Source organism: Xenopus laevis, chromosome 5S (genome assembly GCF_017654675.1).
Source record: "Xenopus laevis strain J_2021 chromosome 5S, Xenopus_laevis_v10.1, whole genome shotgun sequence".
NCBI lineage: Eukaryota > Metazoa > Chordata > Amphibia > Anura > Pipidae > Xenopus > Xenopus laevis.
Genome location: NC_054380.1, coordinates 26,526,981 through 26,550,802, shown reverse-complemented (window position 1 = coordinate 26,550,802; position 23,822 = coordinate 26,526,981). Strand labels below are relative to the sequence as shown.

General features: G+C 40.9%; 1 protein-coding gene across 3 annotated transcripts in view; it reads right to left on the bottom strand.

Moving 5' to 3' along the window:
• plcb1.S (phospholipase C beta 1 S homeolog) overlaps positions 1–21,431 on the bottom strand; it is a 305,516-nt gene extending 284,085 nt beyond the window's left edge. For all 3 annotated transcript variants that reach the window (XM_041564337.1, XM_041564338.1, XM_041564339.1), the window contains exons 1-2: positions 20,991–21,431; positions 3,974–4,051 (exon numbers count right to left, since the gene is read on the bottom strand). In XM_041564337.1, the coding sequence (XP_041420271.1) occupies positions 3,974–4,051; positions 20,991–21,089 (177 nt within the window). In that variant the 5' untranslated portion in view covers positions 21,090–21,431. The remainder of the gene's footprint in view (positions 1–3,973; positions 4,052–20,990) is intronic.
• Positions 21,432–23,822: the final 2,391 nt, after the last annotated feature.

The window sequence follows — 23,822 nt, the reverse complement described above, 5'->3', positions numbered from 1 at the left end:
GAATAAAGATCTAGATTTTATCCAACCTGGTGTTTCAAGGAGTGCCTGCTCATTTCACGATTTTCCTGCATCTCACCTCAAGCTACGGGCTCAGGGCGCTGCACCCGACCACCAATCCTCATCCGTGAGTAAGAATAAGTTTAAGTTTGCCGAGAATGCTGAACCCTTAAACGATGGACTTGGGGCTACACACAAAGGTCAAGTCCAATATCGGGTGAGCTTCGGTTTTTCACTAATAGTTTTGAGCATTCATTGTTTGGATAGAGCCGCAGTTTTCTTTGTTCATTAGCAAAAACAGGCAGAAAGTTGAAATATTAGTAAGGAGAATTTCTGATCATCTGAGTGTAATGTGCAAAGCAATCCTTCAAAAGCCCAGACTTGACAAAATATTCCACCACAAGCAGCTTGTGTATTAATTGTATCATTATCCATATTTACAGGGATACACAGGTATTGCTACAGCATCACACAAGTTCTTTTGTCCTCTTGCAAAAGGGAAATACACAATTATCAGTTTATCTGTAACATTTTGTGACATATTTAACCTTGCTCTATGGTTATATGAGCCAGAATCACGTCTGACAATGTCATCATCTCCAGAAACTGATTTCTTTCATTTCTAAAGCACCAGAAACAAGGAAAGATAATTTGAGTATTAGCAGAGAGGGAGCTGCCTAATTTAGGGAAAGGAAATTTGCTTGTGAGCAAAATTAGGAGAGTGGTTTTGGATATTAGGAGCATTCAGAGAAATTGGTTCCAATAATATTTGTTTCATAAGTCTGAAGGTGAAAGTCACCAGTGGTAAGGGGAGAAGTTCATGAACATAAAAATAATGAAGAGTAACTAATACACAAAGTTTTAACTCTCATTTGCTGCATCTTTCCTTTGGTCGTCCCATGGTGCTGCTCCAGAAGTCAGCCATACCATTCTTTATACCATTCTTTAACAAAAGTTAAATTAAGTGGCAAAAAAAGGTGGACACCTGCCTGTCCAACATCTTATTCCAAGATCAAGGGTATTTCTAAAGCTGGCCATACACGGCCCGATAAAAGCTGCTGACAGAAAGGGTCGGCAGCTTATTGGCATGTGTGCGGGGCCCTCCGACGGGCATCTTCGATCGATATCTGGCCAAAAGTCCAGATGTCAATCGGGCAGGGTTAAAAATCCCATTGGTTCGCGGCCGCATCTGTTCGTTGATGCGGTCACACAATCTAACCATCCGTATAGCCCCATGGGCCCACAATCGGATCAGCTGATATTGCCCACCTCAATGTAGGTATATTGGAGAGAGATCCGCTTGTTTGGCAAAGTTGCCAACGACCGGAACTCTACATGTATGGCCAACTTAAGATATTGCATCTCTCTTTGCTGAGAGAAAAACCCTTTACTTCCACTAGTGGTTGGTGGGATTGCCTTCCATTCATACGCAGGGCTCATATAACACAGGGGTTCTGTTGGGTTGGGGTCCAAGCTCTGAGCAGGCCAGTCAAAGTTCTTCCAGTTCTCCCACTCCAGGACAAGGCCTTCTCCAAACTGGTGCCACAAAGTAGGAAGCACCCAGTTGTCAAAATGTCATTGATTGAAGGAGTGGCACCTCTGCCAGGAATGACTTCTGACACAAGGTAAGTTTGGGGGCGACATGTAGTAAAGTATTAGGCAAAAATGTGAGACAAGGAATCTCTTCTTCTCAGATTCTGCTTAGAGAGTCAGGAAGGTGCTTCTGAACAGCGGAACTGTATTTTATTATCATTATTACACTTTATTTATACAGAGCTGACATGTTCCAGCCTATTTACAGAGTTTATCCGTCTCTCCCATCAGACCCTGATTTTATCTGCTGTAGCCATTTAGTAATAACATGTGAATTCTATAATCCAGTCATTGGGACACAATGTAACATTTCAGCATGCAACATATAAATCAGGCTAGGAATGGTTTCAGTGAGCACATGAACCAGTACAGAGCAAATACTGCTAATTCTAGGCAACTTTAAATAGTTTCTCACTGAAGACCCGGAATGACAAGGGACAAGGTGCTATAGCCCAGTGTCACCTTATATGTCATATGCGGGTTGACCCGAAACCTGCGTGACCCATGGTTTGACTACCTGTTGGGCAGTTTCGGGTTGACATTTGGCCAACCATTGCGGGTTAGCTTTGGGTATGGGTCAGACTGTGGATATTTCTATGCAGCACCCCAAGATTCCCGCACAGTAGTGGAGTAAAGAGTGCAACACCTCGGGAAATGGTCGGGTGCAGGTCCAACAATGGCAACCTGACAGTTGTTGCTATAACTGACACATAATAATATGAAAGGACTGCGTCACATTTTAATAGGGAACAGGCTTCTTTGATGTGTTTCTCTGTTTCAAGAATGAGGGGTCTGTCACTACACCCCCGGGGAAAGTGCTTGACCGCTACCAGCACAAATGTTCTCCCTTAATGTTCACTTCAAAACCACTTGCAAAGAGGCTTCTACAAAGAAATTACCAACTGCACTTTATTTTGCACACTTGGTGCTGCATTGTCAATTACCCTCATATGGGCTAATTTATTATTATTATTATTATTAGGCAAGTGCAAAAATGCAACCAGATGGGGGGGCAGTGTTTTTGCAGTTTGTACTTTGACCCTAGCCAAGTTTGAACCCCAACTCTTTCTGCTTAACAAATTGAGTACAGGCTTGTTGCTATTAAAGAGGTAGTGCACCTTTAAATTAACTATTAGTATGATATAGACAGTGATAGGCTGAGACAATTTACAACTAGTCTTCAATTTATATTTTTTGCAGTTCTTTAATAATTTAGCAGTTTCAGACAATATGTGGCTGCTAGGATCTAATTTATACTAGTAACCAAGCAGTAGGTTTGAATGAGAGACAAGAGAGTGGAATAGAGGAATAGGAAAAGGCCTGAATAAAAAGCATAAGGAACCCAAAGTAACAATAGCAATATAATTATACTCTCACAGTGCAATTGGTGTTTTGGCATCTGGGGTCAGTGACCCTTATTTGAAAACTGGATGAAGGCAAATAATTCAAAGTGCAGTTAGAGTGAGTCCATATTGTACTGGCTCATTCAGAAAAGGCCACAGTGAAACATTTCTAATTGAAAGAATGGCAATTAATATTTGCCCACATGTGCTACCCTTGCTGGTTCTGGAACATTTGCAGGTGGCCTCAGCTCAGAAAGCAGCATGGCAGCACCCACTTACAGCTATATAGTGTGTATATATATATAGGAGCCAGCTTACAGACACAATATAGTTCAATACAACACTGTACAGTAAATAAATATATATATATAATATATATATAATTATATAGATATAAAGCCAAGATAGAAAACTAATAATGTAAACTTGAATCTTTGGAATTGTGAGCTGGAATTGAGGCGCTTGCTCAGCTGAAAAGCCAATTATTAGGCAGATATCTGAGCTGCGCCGGTGCTTGTACCACGTAGTCATTAGATGCCCCGGCAAAAAAAAATCGAATGCCTTCGTTCAGCAACACCTACGTAGCAGCCATATTGTAACCCAGCGTGTGCTCTGACAATGAACTGGAATGATAGAAGCAAAAAGGACCCATTTCTTGCCTAGAACAACTGTCGCCCAAACAGCCTTTGACTGCCAGTTACAGTTACACAACATCTGGTGGGGACATGGGTGCGCAACCCTGCATTGAAGTTGAGGGGATAACAGACACAGTTTACTACAGGCCTAGTAAATCATACAGGAGACCAGTGAATGCCCAGTGCTATGGTTGCTATGGGTTACAAGAACTGGAGCAAACTTTGTATCTGTTTGTCTTTATATTCAATGGATCAACACAGACACTATAACAGCACTTCCGTCCAGCATATGCATTCATTATACAAATGTGGAACATAATACACCTTGTGCATCTATACTAAGTGCCTCAAGCAACCAACAGCAGCCACCAAACATAAAATCCAGTTTCAGCAAAGAATTTTTACCTTGTTCTGATCAGTCCAGTAGAGGAAAAATCCATTAGGATCCATTTTAAGAATGATTGGATAGACAAGAGTGGAGTCCTGGAAAAGAAGAAGAAGAAGAAGAGATAAATAATAATAACACAGTGAAAGTGCAACTGACCAGCAGGACACTGACAATATGTACAGGTATGGGACCTGAAATCCAGAAAGCTCAGGACCTGGGGGTTTTTTCATATAAGGGGTCCTTCTGTAATTTGGATCAACATAATTTAAGTCTACTAAAAAATCATTTTAACATTAATGAAACCTAACAGACTGGTTTTGCTTCTATTAAGCATTCATTATATCTTAGCTGGGATCAAGTACAAGCTACTGTTTTATTTTTACACAGAAAGATATAATTAATCCTTAAAGGAACAGTTCAATGTGAAAATAAAAACTGTGTAAATAGACAGGCTGTGCAAAATAAAAAATGTTTCTAATATAGTTAGTTAGCCAAAAATGTAATGTATAAAGGCTGGAGTGAACAGATGTCTAATAAAACAGCCAGAATCCAACTTGCTGCTTTTCAGCTCTATAACTCTGAGTTAGTCAGTGACTTGAAGGGGGGCCACATGGTACATTTCTGTTCAGTGAGTTTCTAATTGATCCTCAGCATTCAGCTCAGATTCAAAAACAACAGATATGACCCATGTGGCCCCCCTCAAGTCTCTGATTGGTTACTGCCTGGTAGCCAGGGTAACCAGTCAGTGTAAACCAAGAGAGCTGAAAAGCAGGAAGTTGGGTTCTGACTGACATGTTATACATCAAGTCACTCCAGCCTTTATACATTACATTTTTAACTAACTAACTAACTATATTAGAAACATTTTTTAGTTTGCACATCCTATCTATTTACCAAGTTTTTATTTTTACACTGAACTCCTTTAATGGAAGCAAAACCAGCCTATTGGGTTTATTTATTGTTTCCATTATTTTCTAGTAGACTTCTAGTAGACTTTCTAGTAGAAGGCATGACGTTTCAAATTATGGAAAGATCTGGTAATTGGAAAGTCCCAAGTGTATGTGTATATATACACACACACACACACACACACACACACACTGTATAGCTATATGTATAAATATAGTGCATAGATATTTGCACATTAGCACCCACGTTCCAATGGCAAATATATAGATGGCAGAGCTGACCCATTAATGGCTCCTTCCATCCCCCCATATAAGAAAAGGGTCCAGACAGTGGTTAAAATCAACAAAAACACTGAGCACATACAGTAGCTTCACTGCTGCAGAAATAATTGTAATGTTGTGGGCTCCATGGTATTTCCTACATCTTCCCAACACTGAATCCCCTTGTCCCACATTCTCTCCATTTCTGTATAAAGGCAACGTGGGCAGCGGCGCAGGTAACTCCAATAAATGGCAGTGATTTCTACAACAATCCACGTCGGTGCTAAACACAAACACACTGTACAAATGCAATTAAAACCAGTGCAGAGATGAGAAGAGATTTCCCAAGGGAAGCAACAGACCTGTATGAACCTCCTGGATATCATCCTCATATATCATCACATCTCAGCATATCATCAATATCATCATCAATATCATCACAGGCACAGGATAATATACAGTAACAGTTGCTATGTACAGTAGTGGGGTGAGACCCATGGCTCTTATAGATTTTATTGTCACAATGGATCCTCCTTGGCCCAATGGGCAAACTTAAAACTTAACGGTTATTCATTACACAATCATTATGGATTCACTACCTTTAATAGGAATTTTTTCCCCCACGGGGAAACTGCATTTTTCCCCCCATGACGAAACCAAACACATGCTGAAATTCCAGAGCAGATTTGTGGAAATTTTCTATACCCCGAATCAGTATCAAGCGGAAAAATCCGCACAGGCCTAATGTACATATAATAATTGGCACCGGAGATCCGTGCAATGGAGTATCCGCTTAACAGAAATATTACATGTTTTCTCTTCCGAGTGTCCGACTGCTGCACAACTGCCCTGTTATTATTCTGAAAGGGAATCACAAGGCATCGGCACAGGATCTCAGCGATTGGACATTTGATGATCACGGTGCTAGAAATACCCACTTAATGGTGCGCCCAGGCTGCCCATACAGAGCCTTCAATGATATCTCTAGATTTTAGCAACTGCCAGTGGTTTGGGTTGTGGCAACAACACGTTCCTTCCCAGTGGCATAACTAGATATTACTGGGCCCCACAGCAGATTATTTTTCAGGCCCCTGGTTTGTCCAGTTTTACTGATATTTATTTAAACTGTATATGAATTAGGATCAAATGGGGTCCCTATACCTCCTGGGCCCCCCTCTGCTTCCTCTATAGTTACACCCCTAATCCTTCCAATTGATCTGCCCTGCGTTCAGAAACGGGAAAAGGGAGTCCATGGGAAAAACCATGCGGGATTGTTTGATTCACATTACAAATTGGCCAAGTTCTCTTCTATAATATAAAAACTAATACAAGTGCATAAATGTGTAGTAAAATGAAAGCAACAATCATTCTAATACACGAGCCATTCTATACAAGATTTAGGAAAAAGAGTTTAGTCACAGAAAGTCCCTAAACAATAATGTGGAAAAATCTGAGCAGAATGTCCTTGTTGCCTTAATCCAAGGATGTTGTCCTCCTCACTGGCTTCAAGTTCACACAAACAGTTCCGCATTATGGCCAGAAAGTGTGTTTTTTTTTTTATTATTATGAACACGGCTCATAGGGCACAGATCAAAGGGGTTGAAGGCAGAAAAAAGGGTTTGTGCAGAAGAAATAAAGCCATCGGCACAACCAAGAGTTATAGTGATGCTGATATACAATAAATGGAGAGCTGTGTGATATAAAACTGCCACTGTATTGATCTTGTCAAGTACTCTGGGGTATTATACATGGAACTGGCTCTGAGAGAAGAGGGAGAAACTTTTATAGACACTGTTTTTAATTCCCCCCCCATACCTTGAGTATCAACCCCCTAGACTTAATATTGGGTAGCACACCTTCATTTAATACAGAAATCATACTCTTCCTTTAGCCATGAATGAGCTTTTTTAGGTCTCTCTACTGACACTCTCCCTCATCATCTGCAAACTTCTCCAAGTCTCTCAGATTTAAAGGGTGCCTTCTCCCATCTCTCCATAGTTGTTCAATGGCATTTACAGTAGGTCTGGACATTGCTAGACACTTCAGAAACATCCAGTGTTTTTCTTTAACCATTGCTGGGTGCTTTTGGAAGGGTGCTTTGATCACTATCCTGCTGGAATGAATACCCATGATCTCCAATTGAAACCAAGTTGGGTCCAATATTGTCACCTAAATGCCTTGGTAATCTGCTGATTTCATAATGCCATGTACAGGCTCAAGGAACCCAGTTCCAGGGGAAGTAAAGGGTTGCCACCTTTGCTGATGGCTAAACCCGAACAATGGTGGTAGGGCAGGTAGCATTGGGCTGGGGCAGTGATGTAGGAACAGGCACGATGACATCAGAGGTGGGCACAATGATGTTGGTGGAGTTATGACACCTGGGCAAGACTATTGCATCTCTTAGATGCAACTGGCTGGATTTATATCCAGTTTTCACAGTTTTAAAGTGTTGATGCCCAGCTCAAAACCACACAGGTGGCAAACCTAACTCTAGCTATATTCTGCTTGATGAGTAAGCCCAATCCTTTAATTACTGGTATGAGATCTATTGTACAGAAATCAGTTGTCCAGAAAGCTCTGAAATACAGCAATGCTAATTTAGAAAAAAAAAATCTTATTTTTGATTGAGTTGCATTTTATTGTATCTGTAATAATAAGAAATGAACTGTACTTGATACTTGAACTAAGCCATGTTGAGGTGAGTATCTTAGTATTTAAATGTTTTTCATGTTTTTTCATTATTGTTCATGTGTTATAAGGCTGAAAACTGAACAGAAAGTTCAGACCCGAACAGGCCTTACAAAAACCTAACTGTGCTCAAAACCGAACAGATGGCAACCCCAAAAGGAACCCCAAAACATTGGCAAACCTTCTCTATGTTTGACTGTAGGAATGGTGTTCTTTTCTTGGAAGATTTGTTTTCTCTCCCTGTAGACAAAGAGAAGTGGTCTTGTCTCTCCACAGAACATTGTGGCTCATTTGGGTGTGTTAGGGCAAACTCAGTCACCATTCATGTCAGCACTGCTGTGGAATTCCAATGAGTTGGCGACAAATTGCATGCGTTGTCTCTGTATGAAGTTGATTGAGATTCTTTCAGTGAAATTGTAAAAGTTCTCTTCTGCAATCCTTCATCAATTCTGCTCATGTCAGGGAGATTGGCTACAGAGTAGTGATTGGCGAATTTATTCGGCAGGCGCGAATTTGCGGCAAATTTGCGTGATTCGCCACCAGCGAATAAATTCGCAAAACGCCCGTGAAAATTTGCCCCCCGAAAAAATTTGCCGGCGTCAAAAAAAAATTTCCCCGGCGTCGATTCGCGAATGTTTCACAGTTTCGCTAATTTCGCTGGAAATTGTCGAATTTTCCGGCGAATGCCGCAAATTCGCCAATCACTACTACAGAGCCATGGCCATCAAAATTTTTGATAACATTGTGTAGGGTGGACAAAAAACATTAAGGTCTGGGAAGAAGTCTTTCTTTTCTTGTCTCACCTCATCAAGCATTTCCCTACTTTTCTATTCTATTAACGACGTGTAAATCTTCTCTAATGTCACCAAAGTTTGCCTCAATCCGTCAGGTGTTTTTTGCACAACGCACCTCATTTTAACTAAAAATTGTAAGGATTCTGCTGGTAGAGAATTGTTCTCCTGTTGTAAAATTGATGGTAAAATGGTCTATAGAATCTCTATAGATCAAATTAGACAATGTATGTAGAATATTAGCCTAGAGGAGGTGACACAGATAACGAGATGCAAAAGCGTCTGCTCTGTCTTTATTGTGTCACTTCGACAGCTTCTACCAGGGCAAATTCTACAGACATTTTTGTGTTCTTAGTAAACTGGTGAATATTCACTGGAGAAATTTATCATTGAGAAACAATGGCACCAAGGCAATTCTCACCAAAGAGACGTTAATTCTCCAAAACATTTTCTGCAGCTCCTGTCAGGGATTGTAATTTTTGGAGAAATACTCCTAATTGTAACCTTCACACTAGAAAATATCCAACTACATGTTCAGTGAGTGACATGCTGCCAATGCAAAATGTGTGAACATGAGATACATAAAAGACGCAGGTACCTGCAACTTATTCCAAGTGAGTGAACTTGCCAAGTTACCAAAATGTACAGCAGAGTTTTTTTTTTTATAAATCTTATGAATAATCCAGATGAATTGACAGGAGATCAGTAAAGCAGCTCTCTAACTGCTATTTATGTTACTGATCAGCGCATCGTGACACCCTGTAGTGTCAGTTACACTGTAAATTCCATTTATATTGACAAACACAAACGGCAGCCAATTTCTGTCATAAAATGACCTTGGAGTAATTTCCAGTGGCCTAAAATAACGACAAAACTGACAACAAATGTAACATGCAGCTCGATTCTCTATTTGCCCTTTGTGTTTGTCTAGTGGAAAAGTTAAGTGGTGAATGTGTTTAACTATATACCGTCAGCCTCTATGAAATGGAACAAACATGACTCTGTGATATTGGGACTTTATTCATCTCCTTGTCCTTTTGCAATTCCGTTTATGAACTTTATCGCTTAATTTCTTATGGTGGCTCTTTAGTGACTTACTTTTAAAGCAAAAAGAAAAGTTCAATTACAGAGGGGTGTTAAGCTCTTGATATTTTGACTTTTGCCACTCTGCAGCTGAATATGACAGTCATTGACCCCAGCAACCAGCGGCGTAACTAGAGTGCGCCAGGCCCTCCTGCAAAAAATTTGCAGAGGGGCCCAGCACACACCGATCCCCATCCTCCCGTCCACTTCCCACCTCCGCCCACTTCCCACCCTGACTCCGCCCACTCTCTGACCAGATCCAACCCACTCTTTGTCCCCTCCCTGCCCTGTGCCAACTTGCACTCTGCTTCCCCGCCGCAGATAAGAGAGCAGCTGGGGAAGGGGGTTGGTTTCTTCATAGCATAACCCACAGTCCGGGCCCCCCTTTTCCATGATCCCCCCTGCGACTGTGGGGTCTGCTTCCTCTATAGCCTGCCTACTGCCAGCAACCAAAAGCAGACTGACTTTAACGCAAGTGCCAGAGCCACAGACAGTAGGTCACAGGTTAAAATACAGGTATGGCACCTGTTATGCAGAATGCTTGGGTTGGGACTTGGGAATTTACCATAAAAAAGGGTCTTTCTATAATTTGGATCAATATAAGTCTACTAAAAAATAATTTAAACATGAAATAAACCCAACATGACTGTTTTGCATCCAATAAGAATTAATTATATCTTAACTGGGATAAATGATAAGATACTGTTTCATTACAGTCTAGGGGGAAATGGACTTCCCGTAATTCTGAGCTTTCTAGATAACGGATCCCATGCCCGTATGTGGAAATTCCTAGATGAAGAGATGCCGTACTAAAAGTTAACCTCAATATTCATTAGCCCTTTCATTTCCCTGCCTCTAATTCCCTAGGATTTTGCAGAACGTGCTTTACCCCATAATGATGAGAGTAGTTTGAGTGGTTCTATAGACAGAAGGCAATCAGCTCATTGTGCAGCTTGTAACAGCATTTAGTTGCAATGCAATGGGCTTGGAGCTGTCGAAGAACAGGTGTTGGGTCCTTAAGCAGCGGCTGCTTTTGTCTGTGTGAGTGTAGAGTAGGCTCCATTTATGGAACGGATTGTTTCCTCACTCACAGCAACATCAACGGACAATTTGACATAATAAAGCCTCACCAAAGTGCTTGAAGAACAAGGGTTTCCAGATTTTGAAAAAGTGAGTTCTTTGGTTCATCATTTATAGAATTTAAAACTTTATTTAATGTGGCAAAGGGGAAAACAGTGCAGGAAATGGTTACAAATGGGCCAAAATAGTGCAGTCCTCCTATGTAAGGGGTAGGCAACCCTTGTCTCCGGAGCCTCATGCGGCTCTTCATCCTGCTTGCTGTGGCTCGGTCTTGCGGCTTTGCCTGTCACGTTGTCTATACAACCCTCACACTTGCTGGTGGCTCCTTGAGTGTGCGAGCGGCCAGCAGGTGCAAGGGCTGTATAGACACACCCAGGAGTGACAGGCAAGACCGAGCCGCAGCAAGAAGATCAGCATGGAGATTCAGAAACAGAAGTCACATTAAACAGATGAGAACACTAGCATTTAATAGGGCTATTCAGTGTTTCATTTATTTCAAAATAGGCCTACACACACAAACTGCACTTCTGTTTGTTGTATTCTGTTGATGTAACCGTTAAAATTAAAAAGGGTATAACTTTTAAAAGTTTATAAGCTGTGTTATGTTTTGCGGCTCCAGACTATTTTAATTTAGTGAAAGAGGGGGAAAAATGTCTCTTTTGATAGTAAAGGTTGCTGACCCCTGTTTATGCCTAGAGGAAACTGAAGAAAGTCTTCACCCAACTCTTCCTATTCCCAACTGTTGGAGCTGAGGCTGAATTTGAAACAAATCCCTTAAGAATCATTAGGTCCTGGTTATGAACACCATGATGAGGTGCAACACCTCCTACCAAATTTTGAGGCCTAAAACCAAAACATAATTTTTTGCACAAAAGCCAGTTGTTTGGATTAATTGATCTATTCAGAGCTACAGCAATACGGACAACACTCAGATGACCTTTACCGATGCATTTCCAGGTCTGCCCAAAGCTTAGGGGAAACAATGATTTTTGTACAACATATCATGGCTAAATTCATAGGTAGAGTTACAGAGTTTGTGACTACAGCTGGGCTCAGAGTCCCCAAATAATGCTACAGAACAGAAGAAAAAAATGGAAGAATAAAGGGATCAATTCACAATACAGGTATGGCACCTGTTATCAATAATGCTTGGGACCTGGGGTCTTTTGGATATGGGATATTTCCATAATTTGGATGTTCATACCTTAAATCTACTAAAAAAAATCATATAAACATGAAATAAACCCAATAGTCTTGTTTTGCCTCCAATAGGGATTAATTATATCTTAGTTGGGATCAAGTACAATCTACAGTTTTATTACACAGAAATAGGAAAAAGTGGAGTCTAAGGGAGATGGCCTTCCTGCAATTATGAGCTTTCTGCATATCAGGTTTCCGGATAACGGATTCCATACCTGTAGCACATGCAGATGCAGAGAGATATGAGTGGTTAAAAACACCTTTGTTAAAAACCAGCATTATGTCATTTTAATGAACATATTTCCTCTTGGCTCACAGATTGAATGGATTTTATCGAAGAAAGTTCATTTCACCTTTTGCAGACTCCCTGCAGCCACTTTATTTGCTGAATTTCTAGAGATTAATAAAGTGTCAAGATTGTCTCTCTATCTTTTCTCTCCCATAAAGAACATGTGCAAGGGGGGCAGCTCTAGCAGAAGGATCTAAAGCAAATGTTAATCTTTATTCCATTCTAGAGACTTTTAGTGACATTGTTTGGCAGCTCCAAATATTTGTGGTGCTTTTAGTGCCGATAAGATTAATAATAATTTTGCTGTTCTCCTCTTGATCTGATTTAGGGGTGCGGAGGAAAACCTCCATTGCATGTGAATTAGACACGGTGGCTCTTTATTGACCAGCATCAGTCCCTGGGATTAAAGTGAAGTTGTACAAACACAAGGTCAATCTTTGTCAAATGGCAGATCATTATCCCTTGCCAAGAGGCGACTGCGGAATAATAATAGGGTAAACCCTATGCTCCTTTCTGAGCACCATCCTGAGAAAATGTCAACCAGCACCTGAGCCCTCACATTTATAGACTACAACAAGATTTAGTCGGTCAATCAGAAGAATTCCAAGAACCATTGAAGTGGGGGGGGGAGAGAAAAATAACAGAATGATCCTACATTTGGCACCAGTCTTAGCAACAAAACACAGACAATAGAAGTATTATTCTATAACTTTATATTTCTGCTGGTGGAAAGGTTTATGGAACATGCAGGGAAGCTAACTGGTTGGTGTGTGCTGGTTCCCCTTGAGTCTCCTCTGGTGTTTTTGGTGCTGGAAGAATTATACAGCTTCTTTCTAGCAACAAAACAAATCTATACCAGGCCCCCAGGCCACAATCTGGCACAACCTTGGTTATATTTTAAACAGAAATCTGAATAAATAGGAAGAGCTCAATCCTGGTCAGATGACAAGGCCAAGAAAGCAATGGGAGGAGAACCGACTTATTGATTTCATTCATTGAGATTCTTGCACCGAAAGCCTGCTGCTACACTCCCACATGTCAATGCATGCTGCCTCATGTGATGGATGCTGCACAACTGTTAATGCTGGGTAGCCCTGGAGCTGCCACCACTCTGGGCCTGGCGGTTCCCATGGTAGGGTGCATCAACTTTGCACCCAGTGAATCAGATACAAATGCATCTTTCAATGTATCTGCAAATTTTGATGGACGCAACTCTGAATGAGATTACGCTAGAATTATGGAGGAATTTATGGGTAAAAAAAGGCAATTTGCAACTAACATTGTACTTTGTACATCACACTTGTGTTGGCCATATACACCTAATATGTGCCTGGCTGTGGAAGAAATGTATTCACCCCCCCCTTCTGTGTATCCCTACTTCCTCCATTCATTATAATGGGCCATGGCACAGAGGAACAGTTTCAGGAGCTTTAAGATCTGTGTTTTTAAATGGGGTCATACCACCAGAAAATGACCTTTCTGCCTTCTACGTTAATAAGAGAATCACTGGAAACAAGAGAACTGTTGCCTGACAAACACTTGCAGCAGATTCACCTGGAAGTCAGAGGGCCTGTTTTTTGCTGATGTGACAGTATATGCTTGGGGGGAAAGATGCAGCACTCAGAGCCCCCAAAGTCCTACATCAAGAAAAACCTTTCTTCTCCAGAGAACTTCTCACTGTGCAACAACATCAAAACATAATGTGTTGGGAGGCATAAAGGAACCATATCTCATCTACACCAATCAGAAGTCTGCTTTAAATGAAATGGAAAATTCTACCTGTGGATTGGCTGATATGGGTTAAAAGACCGGGTGCAAACTTTAGGTACATTACCCAATACAGTTTCACAGAAGCATCACTAGCTCCAGTCATTCATCTCATATGGTAACCGAGGGCAGAAGTGGTAACACAAGATCAAGGAAGACACGTCAGACACTTATTGACTCCCCAAAGAGGTCAGCACAAGACTGGACAATAAAATCCAAAGCCAATACCTGAGCAGTTAAAGCTGAGCAATTATTTTTCGTTACAAGTGTCTCGTTTTCCCTTTAGGAATCAGCAGGACTTTATGGTTTCCAGGGCTCCTAAAATAAGGTGGACAGAAGAAAATATTCTGCTGCTGCTGCCAAACTCTTTGCCTCATGGAACAACAAATATCCTTTCTATTTAAACTACAGACTATGTGTGACATTAGGGAATTGTAATATTTGTCACTTAGAAAGAATACGGGCCAACAATTAGCTAATGACTAGAGTTCCCAGAAACGCTTTAAAGGGGCTGTCGCACTTTTTTTGCTTTCAAACAGCACATCACAAACAATGACTATTTCCAGCTTCTTTCTAAAACGTAAAGGGGACACAAACCCCAAAAAGATAATACTATGCAACTTTCCAGTAATAAAACATTTTCAGTTTAAAGCAATTGTAAGTTCAAACTGGACTGAAAGGGGGTTATTTATTAAAATCCAAATGCCAAAAACTTGAAAATTGAAATCCGAACTGCTAAAAGTCTGAATCGGAAAGTACTCCATCTCCAAGCTGTCGAGGTCCTGTAGAAGTCAATGTTTGTGATTTGCTGTCCCATGGCAAAGGTCCCATTTCAAATTTGAAGATATGGTCTGCACTGAGTTTCAGTCAAAAAACCGAACCGGGTTTCGAGCGATTTCGCAAAAAAAATTGAGCGTTTCTGGCATAAAATCCCAAAAAATTCAATTTCACTAGAAATTTTTCAATGACAAATAAGATCAAATTGTGGATTCCAGTTTGGTCTGACTTTTTTTTTTACTTAGAAAATCTGAAAAAAAATCTGATTTTGATAAATAACAGACAAAATTTAAAATGCTGACTCTTTTAACCAGCTAGACAGTTCCAATAACATGTTTGGGAAAGTTGGTTATAAAAGGGGAAATCACCATAAGATTAATTTTTGCTGCACTCAGCTGACCCTTGCTATCCATTGCTGCTCAACACCATGAGTGCATCAAATATAAAAATAAGACAAATAAACAGACAATATCATCATTGAAAAGCACAAACCGCTTTAGTGCGGCACAGGGAAGTGCAAACAAATAGATTTGGTTTATCTATAGAACATGAACAATAATGGGCTCCTAAAATGTCCCTTTAAATAACCATTTTTGTTTTAGTAGTTGTTTGATTTTCTGTAACTAAATACACTATAGTCAGCTTTTATATATTATAATTACAATTGCAGCGCCTTCATGCTCTCTGCCCTGACGGCTGGTGGATGGATGGATAATAAAGTCCTTACAGGCAGGAAATATGTCTTTACAAATAGGTTAAGACATATTTCCCTTGTCCAGCTCAGTTTTAATCGGGTTCCAATTTATTCTCCTATAATTGAGCTGTATATCGAGTAGCGACTGCGGTTTGCACATAATGGGGTCGGTCAGCAAAGCAGTTGCAGGCAGTAGAGGACACAGAAAGTTTAGTAGGGCATAATTATATTTTTGTTGCCCAACCTGCAGCACTTTGGTTGCTGTTAATCCAATTCCCAACACCAGCTGACAATGGAAATGCCATGGCTGAGACATTTAACCTTTAATATAAGAGGCCCCTGGATATGTGAGTTCATTGATATGAGTTACAGTAGCACTTGCTCTAAAATGAAATGCTGCCTCTTGTGTTAATTGATTTGCCCAGCAATACATTCTGAACCAAGACAAGGCAGCCCCATGTTGGACTTCTCAATAAAAGCTTTATGGAACATGTATTGCGTTTTTAAATCTATTATAGATCCATAAAATGTCCTCTTGGTATACAAAGAGCAGAATGTGACCGCAGAGGTGGCATCAATGAGAGGCAGAGAGGTGCAAGAATCCCCCTGTGAATATCCAGCTGATTCAATGGCAGGGGTGTAACTACAGAGGAAGCAGACCTTGCGGTTGCAACTCTTAGGTGCTGTCTCTGTACACGTTGCTGGTGGGTTCCAAGCAGAGGAGGGCACAGAAGGGGCGTGTGCTATTTCGGGGGAAACTTCTGAAAGCCATAGTGATCTGAGTGCCATCCCACATTCTAGGCGGTGGGAAGGCAGTTCAGGGAGATTAGTCGCCCAAAGAAGAAGCAATTTGTCTCTGGGCGACTAATCTATCGAAATATCATCAGTAATGTTATCAATAATATTGTCAGTAATTTAATCAATAATATCATCAGTAATGTTATCAATAATATCATCAGTAATATCATTAATAATATAATCAGTAATATCACCAATAATATCATCAGTAATATCATCAATAATATCATCAATATCATCAAAAATATCATCAATATCATCAGTAATATCATTAATAATATCATCAGTAATATCACCAATAATATCATCAATAATATCATCAGTAATATCATTAATAATATCATCAGTAATATCACCAATAATATCATCAATAATATCATCAGTAATATCATTAATAATATCACCAAAAATATCATCAGTAATATCACCAATAATATCATCAGTAATATCATTAATAATATCATCAGTAATATCACCAATATCATCAGTAATATCACCAATAATATCATCAATAATATCATCAGTAATATCATCAATAATATCATCAGTAATATCACCAATAATATCATCCGTAATATCACCAATAATATCATCAATAATATCATCAGTAATATCATTAATAATATCATCAGTAATATCACCAATAATATCATCCGTAATATCACCAATAATATCATCAATAATATCATCAGTAATATCATTAATAATATCATCAGTAATATCACCAATAATATCATCAGTAATATCATTAATAATATCATCCATAATATCATCAATAATATCATCAATATTATCATCATTAATATCATCCGTAATATCATCAATAATATCATCAGTAATATCATTAATAATATCATCCGTAATATCATCAATAATATCATCAATAATATCATCAATATTATCATCATTAATATCATCCGTAATATCATCAATAATATCATCAGTAATATCATTAATAATATCATCAGTAATATCACCAATAATATCATCAGTAATATCATTAATAATATCATCCATAATATCATTAATAATATCATCAATAATATCATCATTAATATCATCCGTAATATCATCAATAATATCATCAGTAATATCATTAATAATATCATCCGTAATATCATCAATAATATCATCAATAATATCATCAGCAATATCATCAATAATATCATCAGTAATTCACCAATAATATCATCAGTAATATCATTAATAATATCATCAGCTCATGAAACAAAAGCAAACCATAACCCTGTGACAGAAAGTCCACTTTCTTAGTATGGGGATCCAAATTACAGAAAGATCCCTTAACTGGAAAACCCCAGGTACTGAGCATTCTGGATAACAGGTCCCTTACCTGTATACGTACTGTATATTTAATTATTCTTTATATACTATATAGATATCTACATACTATCCATAAAAGCAGCATCTGTGCCCATTTCTGTGGCCCTAACAGCCGAGGCACAGATCCATGAAGAAGCATGAAAGTCTGACTTCTGCTACATTGCATCAAGAGCCAGAACCAGCACTGCAGAAGGGAACAGACAGCTACTAAAATAATGTTAAAACCACTGAAAGTGTATAAGGAAAGGATTGCACTGAACTCTCCCTTTTCTTTCATTATGCAGAGTTTTATTTTGAGGGTTCCATCCCCATTGGCTCTAGTTACAGAGACAAATCTGCCCAAAGACTCACAGTATTAGAAACTGGCAACAAAACCCCTGCAACATGTAGCTGTCATCTGCACAGGAAGTTCTGACTTAGTATCCACTCCATGCTCTTGCAGTAAAGCAGTGCATTTCTGGGACACCTGTTAAGTGGGGGTTCAGGGTGTCTCGGGGGGGGTGGGTCATACACAACCCACATGATGTTTCGCGGTGCAAGTGTTATTAGTAGAAAAGTCACAAGAATGAAAGAGTGGAGGACATTATCATGCGCCTGGCAGCAGTGCAGTACACACTATCACACACACACTATCACACACACACAGATAAGAGATGGAAATATTTAACTGTATTTACTCTACACTTAGTAACACAACTTAGAAAAAAAGAGTCCGACAGTCCAATGGGAGCGCCCACTCAAAGCACGCAGAAAGACACCGGAGGAACACGTGACTTTATCATTCATTTGCCATTGCTGGTTATTCATCCTGCTGTAAAACTACAGCTCCCAGCGTCCTCCATGAAAATAAAATCTGTATGTAATATTGACAGACTGTAACAAACTCTTTCCTCATCCACCTCTACAACAGAGACTGTTAGGGGGTTATTTATCAAAGTCTGAATTTATCTCAATATTTTCTGAAAAAAATCAGACCAAATCCGCTCGTGGTTTTTTGGGCTTATTAATTAATATACTTTAACGAAAATTTTGTTTGCGGGGAAAAATCTGATTTTCACATTTTTTCCGGATTTTTCATCTGATTTTCAAGTTTTTTTTCAGTTTTTTCACCCGAAAACTCAGAAAACTTCGGGGTATAGCCAAAAAGCCAGCGCACATCAAAAAATCATTGGGACTTCTCCCATTGACTTATATGCAATTCCGACAGGTCTGAGATGCCTGAGATTTTGAGATTTGGACTTTTCCCATCCTCTGGGTTTAATAAATTCTGAAAAATTCGTAATTTTTTTTAAAAGTCTGATTTTATAAAGAAAAATCACTAATTTTTCGTGATTTTTGCATTCAGAGTTTAGTAAATAACCCCCTAAGTGTGAGACATTCAACTCCTTTCACTTGGGCCTCAACTTGCTCCAACCCACAAGCACCTTCAGCTCAACTACTGAACTCCATTGTTACATTTTGATGATACACATTGATGAGACAAGGTTGCTTACAGGCAACAGAGACATTCCAAACACACATAGACAGATAGACAGCTAGAGATAGATGATAGATTCATACATATATAGACAGTCAGACAGACAGACATGCAGGTGTGTTGTCAGTTGGAAGTGCACTAGCTGACAGCATGGGACAGTATGAATATACTAAATAACGGCATCACTCTTGCCTCTAACAGAAGCTCATCGAAAAGGAAAGCAGTGCTGCCAAATAACTGATTAGATTAGGGGGAGCAACCGTCAGTAATCTGTGGCAGAACTACAACTCCCATCACCACCTTTTCCCATTTGTTAGGGAGATGTTAAGAGCTGTAATCCTATAAATATTCTATTAATTAATAGATAGGCAGATAGATACATAGATAGATAGACAGGCAGGCAGGCGCATATGTTATGTCTGGTTTGAACCAGAGTGTAGAACATAATTGGATGTACACACAGAGCGCTAGAAATGCTGATCCTGAACCCAGATGACAGATATACAGACGGACAGGTTTTCCAGGCAAGTGATGGACAGACCGATAACGCAAATGATTATAGGCTGTTATTGATGAAGTGCCAAGGGCAATAAGAATAATAAATAGATTGGCAGATATATATAGACAGGGCAGACACATGCAGATAGATGTGTATATGCCATTTGTTCTACTGACTGTCAACTTAAATTCAGTGCTGCCCAGAATTAACTATGTACCAGGTTTAGTTTATCAGGCAGCCTGCCCAGTGCTAACCTGAACCTTGCCATAGTGGGGGGGAAGGCGCCAACCTTTGTGCCACTTTAGCCCTGGACTGGACCAGAGGCCTGGGTGTTGGGCACCTGATTTGCAGAAATCTCAGAGGGGGTTCAGGGTCCTGCCATGGGGGGGAAGGGGGGGAATTGCAAGCAGGAACATGAGCCACAGAGCAGCTGGCACAAGATGCCGGGAGTTGTACTTAAATAAGGAATTGGAGCATGGTTAATAAATAATGAGCCCCCACTCAGGCTATTGTGCCTCTGGACACAAAGAAGAAGCAAAGGAGTACCAAAACCGTAGTAGGGACGTGTGTCAGTAAGGGGCTGCACAGATCCCACCATATGTCAGTTCCCCCAGGGTCTGTCAGAATCAGGAGCCCAATCCAAAATCCTCAACCCCTAACAATTGTCCCAGTCGCCTCTGGTGAGCCCCTTGCTCAGTGTGGCCTGAGGGGAATGTTACACTATATGAGCTCATGTCACCCCTTGTGCCCAGGTACTGCCAAGCACTGCACCCCTCTATTCCTCTGGTACCCATACACCCCTCTATTCCACTGCTACCCATGCACCCTGCTTTTTCACTGCTACCCTTGCACCCCTCTATTTCACTGCTTCCCATGCATCCCTCTATTCCACTGCTACCCATGCACCCCACTATTCCACTTCTACCCATGCACCCCTCTATTCCACTTCTACCCATGCACCCCTCTATTCCACTTCTACCCATGCACCCCTCTATTCCACTTCTACCCATACACCCCTCTATTTCACTTCTACCCATGCACCCCTCTATTTCAATGCTACCCATGCAGCTCTCTATTGCAGTACTGCTGCTGCTCATGTGCAGGTGCATGTAAGTGTCAGTTCCCCTATAGGCACATAGAAAACCCCCCTATGGGTCAGTCCCACATGCCCATGCCCTTTGCAGCCTGACATCTGTCTCGCCCACTTAGAGAAGCCCAATCACCAGCAGCAGCTGCCCCAGTACCAAGGCTGAATGACTGGAGGCTCATGTCCCAGTGACAGTCCCCCATGAGAAGAATGAGCATGGTATGTCCCAGTGACACAGTTCCCCCATTCCCAGCAGAGAGCACAGAGGGCACAGAGGTAGGTGCGGGTACTTACATCGTCCCATTTCATACACTTGCTCCCCTTCTTCATGGTGTCAGACACACAGACCCGCTTGAGCTGCAGCGCATGGACCCCTGGCTGTGCCCCGGCCATGTCCGCACATTGAGGCCGGGGGATCGGGCAATAAGAGCCGATGAAACAAATACCAAATATCCAAGAAGCGCAGCGAGTGGATCTTCTGTTCCTCCTCCTCTCGCAGCAGCAGCCGCCGGCGCCGGACAGTGACTGGGAGAGAACGCAGAAAACCGGCACCACCACCCCGTGCTCTCGGCTCTGCCTCCTCCTCAGCTGCTGCTTCTGCCTCCGCCTCCTCCTCCTCCATACGGAACCATTCAGCAGCCTCAGCAGCTCCAGCGCGCCCCCTCGCACAGACAAACGCTCACACGCGCGCGCACTGCAATCTCAGCACCGGCTCCACTTGCGTAACATCGCCACCTGCTGCTCAGTACTGCGCACTGCACCCAAGCGTTTGCCATATCCTGCGCTCCCTGCTCTTATTGGTTGAACTATAGCTCCATCTCCTTCCTCAGCATTGGCATTTTCCCCTCCTTTCATATTAAAGGGGTTGTTCACCTTTGAGATAACGTTTAGTATGATGTAGACAGAGAGTGATATTCGGAGATAATTTGCAATTCGTTTTCATTTCTTATTATTGAAGTTTTTTTATTCAGCAGCTCTTCAATCTTAACCAATCTGGTAACTAGGGTCCAAATTACCGTAGCAACCATGCCTTAATTTGAATAAGAGACTGGAATATGAATAGGAGAGAATAGAAGGGTCAGTAATAAAAAGTAACAATAACAATACATTTGTAGCCTTACAGAGCATTTGTTGAATATTTCCTATTTTATTTAACTATTTTACATTGTCCTGTGCCTGAGCTGCAGGTTTGATTGACAGCATGGTACCTGGCATAGCACTGACCTGTCCTGTCCTCAGGGCCGCCGTTAGAAATCACGGGCCCTGTACAACAACATTTTTGGGGCCCCACCCCTAAACCCCACCCCAGATTCTGCCCACTCCACATCAAAGACATCAGCGCTAAAAAAGGTAACCCCCCCACACACAAGTTATACAAAGCTATTGGGGACCAGGGCCCCCCTATAAGTTAAAAAAAAACATTGGTACCAGGGCCCCCCATAAAAGTTTTTTTTCAAAATCATTGGTGCCAGGGCCCCCCCTTTACAAAAAAAATAAAAAATTGGAGCCCCAAAGAATATTTTTTTTAAAAAAACTTTGGTGCCAGGGCCCCCCTTACAAGTTAAAAAATATTGGGGCCCCAAAGAATATTTTTTAAAAAAAACATTGCTGGCATTGCATATAGAGTATTGAAATAATAGATTGGTGTTCAGAGGAATTGAACTCGTGGCTTCAGGACTTCAACTTCGCCTCTTTTCGTGACTTTGGGTCTTTTCACTTTTCAGGAATTTTGGCTGTTCCTGTGACTTCGGGTCTTTTCGCCACTTTGGCACTTTGGCTTCGGCTATTTTCGTGGCTTTGGGTCTTTTCGCCGCTTCGGGATTTCTGCTTTTTGGCTGTCAAGGGCGGCCTGGCTCTTTCGAAAAGTTCAGCACTGCCAGGCCCCCCTTCAGGCCTGGGCCCGGTATACCTGTGCCCCCCTGATGGCGGCCCTGCCTGCCCTGCTCACCCATTCCTCCTATTGACTATATTATAGTTTATTTCTCAGCTGATGCTGCTAAAACCTACAAGTTACACTGCAGGACCCTGATCTGGACATAAGGGCAGAATGGGAAATCATGGAAATCAATGGACTATGTGGGCAAATCTCTAAACATATATAAATTAGATGCATTTCTATGGAAAGTGACATGACAAAGCGCACAATATTATGTAGAACATTCTGCAATTAATCTACATATTTATCTTTTTTGTTGTGCAGCTCTCAGGCTTGGAATTTGGACAGTTATCTGGTTGATAGTACCTAGAAGAGCTAAACCCCGGTGGGCCCTAGTGCTGTTGAGATTGGTGTCAGCAGTGGTGGTGGGGGAGTAGTGCGTCGGCAAGGAGTGTATGGAGGAGCCCCAGGTATCCCAATGCTGAGAGCATACTCATACAAACCAGTGAGACGTGTGGAACAGAAGATGAATAGAAGAAATAAAGAGTAATAACACTGATTATTCACAGTCCATAGGAGTAGTAATAAATTCGCCAGGCATGGATTTGCGGTGAGAAATCAGCCGCGACAAAAAAAAAACTTGTTGAGCATCGAAATTGCCATACTCATAAAAAATGATGCGCGTCAAAATTATTCGGACACCCATTGACTTTAATGCATTTGGACAAAAGAGTAGCACATATAAAAATTTCGCTCGCATCAAAAATTGTCTTCAATGCGTTTTGCAAATTTTCGCCATTTCACAAATGTTTTTGCCATTTTCCGGATTATTTGGCAAAGCGAAATGGGACAGATTCACCCATCACTACATAGGAGTAATTTACAATTGTACAAGTGCATGTTAAACCCCATTCACTAAAGGCACTTGTGTCTATTTGCGCTCCTTGCACCTCTATATAGTTGCACTCACAGTTGCCTCTTCTGCCTCCTGTTTAGTGATGGGGGAATTTCCCGCGAAGTGCGCAAAACGGCAAAAAATTTGCCAAACTGTTAATTTTGATGCCAGCATCAAAATATTTTAATTTTTGTAGTGATGGGCAAATTTATTCAACAGGTGAGAATTCTCAGCGAATTTCCATGTTTTGCCGGCGGCAAATACATTCGCGAAATTGCTGCGAAAATATATTTGACGCCGTAGACAATTCTGACGCCGGTGACAATTTCGCCGCTGGCGACAATTCTAGGTGCCC